Genomic DNA, 12,948 nt, shown 5'->3' with positions numbered 1-12,948 from the left:
GAAAGGCCAAATTAGAATACTGAATAACTCAAGCCAGAAAATACTTTTCTTTCCTCTCTCTGGCTTTGGAGAAACAGCAACTTATGCCAGTGAAATTGGTGGGGAAAAAGTAGATTTAATTAACATTACTTCTAGAAAATGGGTAAAGGGAATTACAAAAATTAAGATTGCTGAAGTGTACACAATAAGATTGCCATAATCAGTATATTTCTACCTCTCATGGCCAACCATGGTTCAACTCTACCCATTCCAGAGGGTGTATTTTTGTAGAAAACAGTCTTAAAAAAAAAGTTTCTTTAAATGCCAAGCATATGGAAGCAATGCTTCTCTTGCTCTTTTTTCTTGTGTTCAGGTTTCTGACATAGACAATTCAGAGAAGTATCCATTTTGCCTTAATGGCATTTGACCTTCGTACCCCCAAAAGACATTTCATTTCATTGTTTTTTGGCACCAAAAGGGTAAATTTCAAGGTTTTAATAGGATAATAAATTTTAAAAGAACATAATATTTTGTCTTCTTACTTCTAGTACACATCTCAAACATGTATTACTTTTATTTTAAATGCAAGGAAGCAGATTCAGGATATAAATATAGTGTCTGCTTAATACTTGGCTATGTTAGCATCACATGATAAGAAAAAACTGGAAAATTATTCTGAGAATTTTGAAATTGTGATTTTATAATAGCATTCTGACTTCTCTAAGTGATATGAAGATAGTTTCCTTTATCATTACAATGTATGACACCCCCCTTAGGTTCTGTGCATATTTATTCTAGTCATGAAAATCTACACTTGAGTGGGTTATATGAAGAAAAGAATATTAATCCTGGGGGTCAAACTACAGAGAATGAAAACAATTAATTCAATAATTTCCACAAGTAAAATACTGATGATAAGACTGTAAACACACAAGGTCACAATAATCCCTATTGTAAATGAATATGACAGAGAAAAACTTAAATTTCCTATGACATAGCATGCTTTTAGATTTCACTTTTCAATATTAATTTGTAAGTAAAATTAATATAACAGATAAGAAAAACATCAAATAACCAATAGCAGCTGCTTTATTAAAATATATAGATGGTAGAAAAGGAGATTTATATGCATAAATTGAGCATATTTATACAACTAAATTCCTTCCTTGTAAACAACATATTTATGCCTTTAGGAAAACAAAGTTAACATAAGGAAATACATCAGCTATGTAAGGAGTACATCTGTGCCACTGGTTATTTAGAAATATAAATCACTAATGCTTAATAGAATGATTCCCAGGAGTGATATCGCAATGATGTTCCAGGGTGCTTAGACAAGACCCAGGCTAACTCTCAGATGTATAAGGATAGGTCCATTAAATGAAAATCACTACAAAGGTTAAAAATAATAATATGGTGGGTTAAATTTTTTAAATACTAGGGTTATTTCTGTACATATAAAATAAAACACTTTTTTTTTAATATGACAAGTAGTAATGTGCACTGTCTTATATTCACTGTGGCTTAATCCTAAAATACAAATCTAGTCCACAAATAAATACAGGGAACCAGGGAAAAACTGTTAACGGTCAGCCAGATTTCTAAATTATAGTGCTTTTCCATGTCATGATTTTCCCCCAATTATCTAGCATGTCTCGTTGATAGCCTGATGCTCAAACATTAAAATTTTAGATTCTGGCATGACCCCATCATTTCAGCACTCAGTGATGTTTTACATGAATACAATATAGAGCAATTTATTTCAACGGAGTCAGAGAATTTATGGCTTAAAAAGAGGTATTCTGAGGTCTCTTAGTTCAGAGTCTTTATATAGTGAAGTACTAAAATAAAAAGTTGCCCTCAGGTTCCATAACTGAAAATGAATGAAAATTCAAGCATTAATTTTTAAATTCACTACTGAATTCAAAATCTTGTTAATTCACACTTATGTGACTATAGCTATAATAGTAAGACAATTACCAGAGGATTAATATACCAATTTCTATACTTAGAGATATTTAAAAATCTAAGTGTTACCTAAGGCAATTACCTTGAAGACCCCTAATATCTTCAGGGAAAAGCCAAAGAGAGAATAATTGGCTTTGCTAATTTTACCCTTGGCAATTATAAAAGAGCTCTGAATTTCATATAACTGCAGAATACTTCATCTAACGGTCTGCCCCAGGAGAAGTACAATGACAAACATGTAACACAGAAATTCAGACAAGAATTCAGTAGCAAAAGAAAGTGGGAAGTTGGTAGAATCAGTAAGTTATAAAAAATTAAAAGTTGCTACAAATATGCTAACTTTAATTACCAAGTTAAATATATACTCTCAAAGAAAAAGCAGGCTGTCACTGTGAAAAAAACAGAATACTATACACAGCATTTCTGTGTTATGTTCTGCCTGTCCCCTTATTGCTGAGGTCTCTGTTTATGTTGCTAATGCTGACAAATTTTCTTTCTTATTAAAGAAAGTTAAAATGTCAAACAGACATCTAACTTTGCTAAGACATTATCATATGTAGAGAGATCTTACTTATCATCACCTTTTCCTCCCCTTGGACTCCCTCTTTTAATAGTAGTATACTGAAGTTTCCGGGAACTCATTTAATAAAATTAGTCCTCTTCTGAGATAAAACTTTACTTTCCTTAAAAAAAATTCCAAGGGGAATACTGCCATGTATTTAAGTGAAAGGAACCAGTTCTGAATATGGGGTATTTGCTTTATCAAAGAATTTTCTCTGATAAAGCACTTTAGTTACCCATTACAATTTACTCAGTTTATTTATTTATTTATTTTTTTCATTTATTTTTATTAGTTGGAGGCTAATTACTTTACAATATTGTAGTGGGTTTTGTCATACATTGACATGAATCAACCATGGTTTTACATGTATTCCCCATCCTGATCCCCCCTCCCACCTCCCTCAATTTACTCAGTTTAAAACAATATTCACATGATTTGGAAATCATCCATTATGATTAAAATAGGGCTACAGAAAGCCTAGATTTGTAGATCAATTATGGACCCTCAACATGGTACTCAAGGTCTTTCTCGAAAAGTGAGCCAGTGAAGCACCTTTTGAAAGTGACTTTGTAGAACCTTTAAATGACCGTTTGAAGAACAATGTGCAAAAGATCGATGTTTTGGAATCAACAGAGGGGATGCATACAATAAAGACTTCAATTTTACACACAATTATCAAATTCAGAAAAAAACATACCATGGCTTAAAAAAGGAAAAAAAAAACACCTCCTCATTAGACAAAGGTTGATAAAATGCAAATATAAAGGTGCAAACCTGTGCAGAGACCATGAAGGTACAGGACTTGAGGGGAAGGGAATGCTTGACCATTGTTATTTCAAGGAGAAGCTTCAGGCTGAACTGTTGCTTGGATATGCTAAGCTTTTTTTTTTTTTTTTTGGTAAATCAAGTAGTGCTACTGAAATCCTGTGCCTAATGGAGCAGATGGTGGAGGTCTTAAGACTCTGGAACATTTATAGTGATGCTTCTGAATGCAAAGCACCAAGAATGGATTTCACAGGCTATGAATCTGATTTGATTTTGATGAGAACAGAGCCTCCATTTTCTCTGAACTTGAACCACACTGAAAGAATGTGTGAATGATACAAGCTAGCTAAGAAAAGGAACAGATTAAATATTATTTCCATAAAGTAAAGTGGCTAAAGCAAGTGATCACTTGCTTGTGCATTATAGTATGTTAATAATATTTGTACTTAATACCACCATCTTAACCTTATATAAAAGGTTAATGAAAGTCAAAGTTGCTCAGTTGTGTCCAACTCTGCGACCCCATGGACAGCAGCCCACCAGGCTCCTCTTTCCATGGGATTTTTCCAGGCAAGGATACTAGAGTGGTTTGCCATTTCCTTCTCCAGGGGATCTTCCTGACCCAGGGATTGAATCCGGTTCTCCTGCATTGCAGGCATTCTTTACCAACTGAGCTATCAGGGAAGCCAAACCTTTTATAAGACTCCATCAAGGGCTTCCCTAGTGGTCCAGTAGTTACGAATCAGCCTTGCACTACAAGGGACACCAGTTCGATCCCTGGTCCAGGGAGATCCCCCATGCCGCGGAGCAATTAAGCCCCTGCACCACAACTGCTAGGCCAGAACTGTACAGAGCCCATGAGCTGCAACAACTGAAGGCCTCACACCCAGGGCCTGTGCTCTGCAACGGGGGGAGCCACAGCAATGAGAAACCGGTGCCCTGCAATGAAGAGAAGCCCTAGCTCATCACAACTAGAGAAAGCCACGTGTAGCAACAAAGAACCCCCAATGCCAAAAATAAATATATAAATCTTTAAAAAAGAAAAAGACTTCATCAGAATAGCTTAAAGTGAGTTAAAACTGATGATCAGAGCAAACATGTAAATTTGTCCCATGACATGTCTTCCTCCCAGGTATGTAGGTCTAAACCATGAGTGGCCAGTGTATATGGTTAGTCATGTGCAGCTCAAGGCAGCCAGAAACTATACCAGATCCACATTTTGAGGCTTCCTCCTTCTCCAAGACCCAAAATTCAACAGAGACCATGGTAGGTATGGTGAAGAGGGAAAACGCAGAGAGTGGCTCCCAAGTAAACTGAGATTATTTATAATTTCATTTTATATGGCCAACTAATTTCTTTCTTTAGCTTCTTTTTCAGATGAACATAAACTACATACTAAAGTCACCATACTATGTTCTCCCTAAAACCAGTAGGTCTGTCTTATGAAATTATGCGTTAACCAAAATGTATGAAGGGAAGGTAGGGCAGAATGCTATTTGTCTCCCAATATCTATTCTCTGTATCTTCCAGATTTTGGGCTGGGCACATGGCAACCCACACAAGTCGGGTTCTCTTCATGGCAGACTAAGTGAAAACACCTTCCAATATTCAGTCTGTTTCATCTTCTTCACGTACTCATGTAGCTATCCCATGTTCTGATTTTGTTGGTTTCTCTGTTCAGATTTCTTTTATTTTCTTGTATCTTTTCCCACACAGACCTCATTATGTTCAGAAGCTTTTGCCGGTATTCCTCAGCCGTCCACTGAAGGGAACCGTGCCTGGGAGCGCCCTGCTGCTCAGACATACAGCAGAGTAAACAGCACACATCCTTGGTGACTTTACAGAAGAAGTTCTTGGTCTATCTGTGTATCTCACATATCTCTTCTGCAGGATTTGGTAAGTCACAGGGTCCTTTCTGTTTGGCAAGAAGTACCAGTTTCCTCAAATTGGTGTTGGTTTTCAGGTTCAGTTGATAGGGTGTCTCCCTGCACCCAGGGCAGCGAGGAGGCCGTTGGCCTTCCTCCCAGTAGAGACAGAGACATGGCATGCAGAAGCTGTGCCCACGGCCCAGCGTGACCGGGTCTACGAAACACTTCACACACGCAGGGAACAGGTGACTTCATTCCAGAGGCTTTTGGAGCTCATGTTTCTTTGGGTACCGTTAATGCAATGTTCTACTCTTGTGCAGTAAGTAACTGTTAATTTCAGTTCAAGGATTAAGTGCTTATTGCCTTGTGGCAGTAACTTCCAGAAGTCTCCACAGCCCAGCCAGCTCCAGACACAACAGCCCAGGGCTCTGGAGAAGAATGAGCTTGGCTCTTTGCTGAATGCTTTATATATTCTCCAATGACCATGCCCATTTCCTCCCAGTGACAGGGTTATCAAATCTCCTTTCGAAGACAATGGGCTGCTTTTCTGGGCGCCTGATGTCCTCTGCTAGCTATCAGAAGTTGTTTTGTGCAGTTTGCTCAGCATTCAAATGTTCTTTTAATGAATTTGTAGGAGAGAAAGTGGTCTCCCTGTCCTATTCCTCCACCATCTTAGCTCCTCCCCCTGAAGTATATAGTTTTATACTCAATATCAGCTACATCCTCCAAATCTTATAGTCCTGAGGTCTGACTATAAAGATATTAGTTAGTTTTGGTACCAATAGCTTTTATGTCAATTAGTAGAATGTTGATGCTTGTTTTGATGCAAATATGAACTGTGAGTATGCCTCAATTAGCTCCAACTGCTCTATAGTTTCTCAACAGAGTTAAGATGGTCACTTTTATCACAACACTGGTCTGTGTTTCGCTTAAATTTGTACTTGTATTATTACTGTGAGCTAACAATTTTCTTTCATGTTCAACTTTTAAACTGAATTTCCAGTCTCACTCAAAATGGCTTTACCTTTGACAGAATATATTTCTAAAAGTTTTACCTTGATTTCATGAATGGACTGAAAAAGAAAACATTTTTAGAATTTACAAAAATGATTTAATCACTTGAAATACCTGACAACACTCAACTGAAACTGAAATTATTTAGCTATTTGCAAAATTCTTCTATCATTGGAGTCAACAAACTTAAAGCTACTGCCTTTGGTGAAAAAAATGAATGAAATTAATTTAGAGCAATAGTAATTTACCTCAACAAAAGTTAGGCATTACAGAGTTGCAAGTATATATACTTTCTTCAGCCATATGTGTTAAACCATCATGTTTAGGAAGTCTCCCAAAAGTAACTACTAATTTTAGTAGTAACTACTACTAGTCTTGACAGTTTTTCAGCAGATTTGATTCTTCTCCTTTTCATGTGGTCAGTAACCCAACTATGGCCTCCACAGTGAACAGTAAACGTCAAGGAACATGTTATGCAAGTTATACATTCCTTATTAAATTAACTTTTCCAAAAAATGAAAATCTAGTACCTTTTTAAACATAAAATACATACTTTTATGTTTTTGAGCTGCTGCCAAAAGGTTTATTGCAAAAACAATGTACTGTCAAATAATAAAATAGTTATTAGTTTACATCATACAAGCAAATGGGTTCAATTTACTCTTAATCTGCACAGAACTGATCAGCCTTGATTTCTCACATGTCTACTTCATAGACAATGGACCTCTCACTTATTGTATTTCCCAGTGAGTTTCTAAACTGCTACCTGGTATTTTTATGACTCTTGAAGGCTAGACATGGGCCATACAATTGGGTGATACACCAAACAGCCAGCTGGGGCAGCAGTGTCAAATACTTCCGTCACCTGAGACAGGAAGGGGTTTTAACTGTCTCTAGACATTCAGTGTACTTTGTATTAACAACTGTCCTATATTCTGTCCTTGACTGAGATGTCTGAAAGCACTGGGAAAAGAGAAGAGTTATTGCTGGTTCTCTTTCAGATTTAATAATACCTTAACATGAGAACTTCCCCTACAGTACATGGGTCTCACCCATTATTGGCCTATGTGAGACAAAAATTGAGGCAGAGGCTGGGAGTAGAAAGCAGAGTTCTACCAACCCATCCATCCATGCTGGTTTATTCCAATATAATTATAAGTAACCATTCTCTGTTAAAAACAAAAATCTAGGACAAATGCTAAGTCGGATGGGGTTCTGGGATGGCAGACTTACACTGAGGCTGCATTTGGTGTCCAGGATGGTATTCACTTGATCTTTAATGGAGGAGATCTGCCCTTTTTTGCCCTTCCTTCTCCTTTCCTCCTTTTGACTGGAGTGAAGACATAATGGCAACTATCTTGGGCCACAAAGTGGTAACATAGGAATGGCAGAGCAGTAAGATAAGGGGAGCCTGGGTTCCTGACTTTAGAATCACCATACCAACCTTGGACTGCCTAGTCCCAGATAGTAATAATATGTTAAAAAAAAAAAAAAAAAAAGACAGAGAGAGAGAGAGAGAGGGAGGGAGAAAAAAATAAATTATTATCTTGTTTTGGTCACTTTTATTTTATAATCACACCAAATTCTAACTGATAAATAAGGACTACATCTACAGTCTTTCTAGAAAGCAGCTTAACAATATGCATCGAGAATACTAAAACTAAACCCTTTGAACCACTTCCAGGCACTTATCTTAAAGAAGTAATCTGAAATGAAGAAAAACTGATGTGTAAAGATGTTTAATGCAAATCTATTTATGAGAGTAGAAAATTAGAAGCAACCTAAATATCCCAAAATAAGGAATCTGTTAAATAAACAATACTACATCAAAATAACTGAATACTGTGCAACCATTAGGAAAGCTTATGAAAAATGTTAATGATATGGGAAAATGCTCATGTCATATATGCAATGGGGGAAAAAGCTAGGATTTAAAAAAGCTTACACGTTAAGTTTTCACTTATGCTACCCCCAAATCCACACATACAAAGGTATGAATAAACAAATACAGACTGGAAGGAAATACATGAAAACAGTAACCTACAGTAATTATCTCTGGAGAGTGAGATGATAGGTAATATTTATGATATCATCTTTATCCTGAGTATTTAACATTACCCTATAATTAACAAATAATTCCATCTGTTACCAGAAAAAAAAAAAACTGGAAATTAATTTCAAAACTCTTTCCTAGCATTTACCAGTTTTAGCTGGCGTTGATATTGCCATCATCATCATTAACCTCATCACAATTTTACTGAGCATCCCTGTGTGTGGAGTTGGGGCAGCAGGGCGTCCAGACCTCTGCGGCTCCCGCAGTCAACCAAGAGCCACCTAAAGGCTGTTCAGATAAGAACAAACCCTGCCCGGGTTTTACCTTGGTGTTCTGTAGCAGAGCGAGTCCATTGCAGGCATTTGCTAGAAGAAAGTCTCCACTCAGGATAGCTATTTTATTTCCAAATTGCATATCTTTCAGTGGCCCGTCAGAAGACTGCAATTCATTTAAATTGACTATCCCACGATGTACAAGGAGAGCAGTATGGATAAGTTCTGTGATCTCTGCCAAACTTCTTTGACTAAAACACAAAGGTAAGATTTGTCTGAGTGTAAAGAACACCATCTGATCAGTATTGTCAGATTTTAGATTTCAACAACAAAATATTTCATAGATTAGTGTCTCTTTTTTCAGGTTATTCCTTTTTAATGAAGTTTTTTTCTATTGAGATATAATGGACACAACACTATATTAGTTTCAGGTGTACAATGTAATGATTCACTATTTGTACACACAGCTGACTCTTGAATAGCACAGAACCATGTGAGTCCTTTTATGAGCATTTTTTCAATAAATAAGTAGGTAGTACACAATCTGAGGTTGGCTGAATCTGCAGATGTGGAACCATGGATACAGAAGACAGACTGTGGGCCGTGGACATTCGTGGATTTTGATATCTGAAGTGAGTCTGGGAACCAATCTCCTGTGGGCACCAAGGGAGGACTGGATTGTGAAATGATCACCACAATAAGCCTAATTAAATCTGTCACCACACAGTCACAATTTTTTTCCCTGTGATGAGAACTTTTAAGATCTACTCTCTTAGCAACTTTCAAACACACAATACAGTATTATTAACCACGGTCACCATTTACACACTATATCCCCAGTACATTATATCTTCATTTTTTTTTTTTCTTCTTGGTAATATGTAACTAGAAGCTTGTAACTTTTGACCACCTTCACCCATTTTTTTTCTCTCTCCCTTGGCCCATCCCAACCCTCCCCGCCAACCTCTGGCAAACACCAATCTGTTTTATGAGTTCAGTTTTTGGTTTTTGCTTTGTTCTTTATATTTCACAAATAAGTGGAGTCATATAGTATTTGACTTATTTCACTTAGCATTTTGAAGTTTTGTGGAGTTTTGTTTTCTTCTTAAGGTTTCAAATGTACTTTATTTCTTCAATCATGCCATATTTTAATGGGTACACAGTGTTTTTACTTATTTGGCATCAATTATGAGTTCGTTTTGAGGCAATTCAGTATTATATCAGCTAGATGATTACTGATTTAGCTGGTACAATACTGCCAGTAGGGGACAGGGTCCAAAGTATTCTAATCTGTGCTGCTGCATGTACCCATATAGCAGCACAAAGTGACCCCGCCAGTATTACCATATTTGCATTGGAAATCAGGTATACATTTCTGGTGTCTCTGTCTTAACTGAAGCATCAAATTTAGGGAAACATCATGAAAATGATGACAGAACTATGGCAACTGCAGCTGAGGGTTTGGTGTAACTTCGTATCAGGACCCTTGCAAAGAGACTTGAATGAAGTTTTTATTAGAGACTTTTCCACTAAGTTATTTGGGAGCTATAAGTGGATCCTGACACCTTCCTTCTCTCTACCATTCCCTATTCTCTATCCCATGAGTCACCAGGATTACCCAGAGAGAAGATGACCAATAACGGCCACCCCCCACAGTTCCATTTAGATACTTTGTTCTCAGTATAAGTTCAGGATTTCTAAGAATCCTTACTAGTATCTTATAAAATTCCAATTTAGGTGGAAATAGAATTTGTGCCAGTCATTAGTCCACGCACTTTTTACACATGATCACTTTTAATCTTAAATACAAGGCTGTGGGATTTACAGAGATGAACAGATGTGGTCCCTTCCTTCAAGGACCTTATCTTTCAGAATAAGAACCACAATATATACCTACAGTAGTAATTAAAATAAAGAAGACCCTTGAGGAACTTATAGTATAGGACTGTATCAGATAGCATTTCAGATGTTTGTTTTCTTGTTTATACTTTTCTATAGTTTGTACATTTTCTAAAATGACAAAAGAATTACTTTATAATCATTAGAAAATCAACAATTACTAAAAATTTTAAACCTCATAACTACCCTATGAAGGTATTATTAATCTCTTATTTTACAAGTGAGAAAATTGTTACACATAGTATAATGACTTGCCCAAAGGCACACAGTAATACAGAGCTAGAAATGCATTGAAATCTGTTGCAAATGACCCCAGGTGAACCACATTTCTTCATTTCCAGGCCCCTGTGTAGTTCCCTCCACACTAACTTTGGGCTTCACCACGTGACTTACTTTGGCCAAAAAGACATTAGCACAAGTGACATAAGCAAGGCCTGGTAAGTGTTTATGCATTAAGGCTGGTCAATGCGGTCACATGAGTGATCCCAGAATGGTAAGAAATAAAATGGTTGTTTCAAGTCACTAAAATTTAGGATAGTTTGCTATATAGCAGTAGGTATCTGATACAGAAACTGTACATCTAGGAGTGGGTGTTTTGGCAACAAAAGCCTAAACTATGTGTCAACAGCTTTGAGTCTGAATGTTTGGGGCTAGAGGTAAAGGCTGAATAAATGGCAAACTCTCAGCAGAATTCGGAAAGGTAGTGAGGAAACTGTTACTGGAGGATTGAGCAAGGACATATGGTATTATAAGGACATACGGTTGTAAAACTTTTGCCTGTGGTAACTTGAAAGATAGAAAATATATCTAAATAAAAGCTTAAAAAGTAGGTAGTGAAAGTAGAGAGATCAGAAGAGGCTAAAGCAAAAGCCCAAGGGACAATTTAACAAAAGGATTTGACCTAAACGTCAAATGTAAGGATTTGACCTAGAATAACAGCCTTAGAAAAGGAGACAAATACATATAAAACAATCAAATAATAAGAGACTCTTCTCTAAAAACAATGTACTGCTAGTTTCACAACTATAAATTATATAAAGATGCAATAAAGGAACCAAACAATTTGGCATCTACAAAGAAAAAGCATGTTTCTAATTTACTCCTTTTGCTTAAAAAAAGTAAAAGAATATGTAAAAATGTTCCAGTGTACTTAGTGTACCTAACTACAAATTGGGGAAGTAGGAAAAGAGGAACCAGTGAGTTAAACAGCTTCTGAAAAGAGTAAATTCGTGGTTTAGATGAAAACCTCACTACATCCCAAAGAAAATCACTGAGGATGGAGGTTTAAGGACTGAGAAGTTAACAGAAAACATTTTTTTCAAGGGAGCTAACATTTAAAACTGTTCTTTAAAAGAGTAACTAAAAGAAATGAATAAAAATGTACTTTATTGGTATCCTGTAAATGTAGTTTACAAAAACGTCCACTGCTACACGTCACAAAAATTTGCACAATGAGATTATGAGCAAGTATAAATCTCAAGAAGGGTTCCGCACTGGATAAATCTCTCATGTAGTTCAGCTTATGAAAGAAAGCAATAACTAGGCAAGTCAAAGTTGTAGGTGTTTTGAATTACCCTAAGGATGAAAATGAATGATTGGGAGCTTTTAATAAAGACATCCATAATCATAAAACTCCATTCATTAAACAAATGGCAATCTTCAAATGCCTCATGGCCAGAAACAACAAAAACAGTGGTAATAATGAAAGTGAAAACCATAATTTATACAGTACCCACAATTCACAAAGAACTTTTACTTATTTTATCTACTTGTGATTCTAATTACAGCATGTGTGGGGAGTATCTGGTTGGAACATTCAGTTTATGAAAGACAAAGATAGAACTCAGAGCCTCATTGTCATAGTGTCCAATGATGGTTTAAAATGTTTATTTACCTGATGAATAGTAAATGGGGGAGGGGGCAAAGTTACAATGCTACCAAGATTGATATATGCTCACCACAGACTTGTCCAATTTTCACCTTGAGTTCTAGACACTACAGAAGAAAACTTTTCTGGGAGAAAGTAGGATAGACTTGACTCTCCGTTATATAGTAGCTGGAGAAAGTAATCAAATTGTTTCAAAAATCATTTGGTTATACCAAATCAAGTGATTTAGCTCAATCAGAGGGAGATAACAACTCTCCCTCTGCTTATAACAGACAGTTTGTGGGCAAATCCCTTAAAACTCCCAGGTCGTTCGTCTTCTCATCTCTGAAAGGAGGGGAACTGCAGAAAGTCTCTTCTAGCTCTAAGATTCAGGGATTTCTGTCCTAAATTTAATATTCAGTCCTAAAATTTTAAGATTTGGGGATTAAAAAAATTACTTAGACTGGTAGTTAATAGTTACGCGTGTGCCTTGTTGCTCAGTCATGTCCAACTTTTGGGACCCCATGGACTGTAAACCGCCAGGCTCCTCTGCCCATGGAGATTTCCAGGCAAGAATAATGATAGAGTGGGGTGCCATTTCCTACTCACGGGGATCTTCCCAACCCAGTGATCAAACCCGCATCTCTTGCATCTACTACATTGGCAGGCAGATTCTTTAGCACTAGCGCCACCTGGAAGCC

The 12,948-nt window shown here is 36.7% G+C and overlaps 1 protein-coding gene across 1 annotated transcript in view; it reads right to left on the bottom strand.

Moving 5' to 3' along the window:
* Positions 1 to 12,948, bottom strand: part of PDSS2 (decaprenyl diphosphate synthase subunit 2) — a 276,653-nt gene that overhangs the window by 105,367 nt on the left and 158,338 nt on the right. Inside the window, exon 3 of the mRNA XM_061131753.1 lies at positions 8,534 to 8,732. Within this exon, the coding sequence (XP_060987736.1) occupies positions 8,534 to 8,732 (199 nt within the window). The remainder of the gene's footprint in view (positions 1 to 8,533; positions 8,733 to 12,948) is intronic.

Source organism: Dama dama, chromosome 28, assembly GCF_033118175.1.
Source record: "Dama dama isolate Ldn47 chromosome 28, ASM3311817v1, whole genome shotgun sequence".
In the NCBI taxonomy this organism is placed as follows: Eukaryota; Metazoa; Chordata; class Mammalia; order Artiodactyla; family Cervidae; genus Dama; species Dama dama.
The sequence above is the reverse complement of the archived record's forward strand: the minus strand, read 5'-3'. Positions and strand labels throughout refer to the sequence as shown.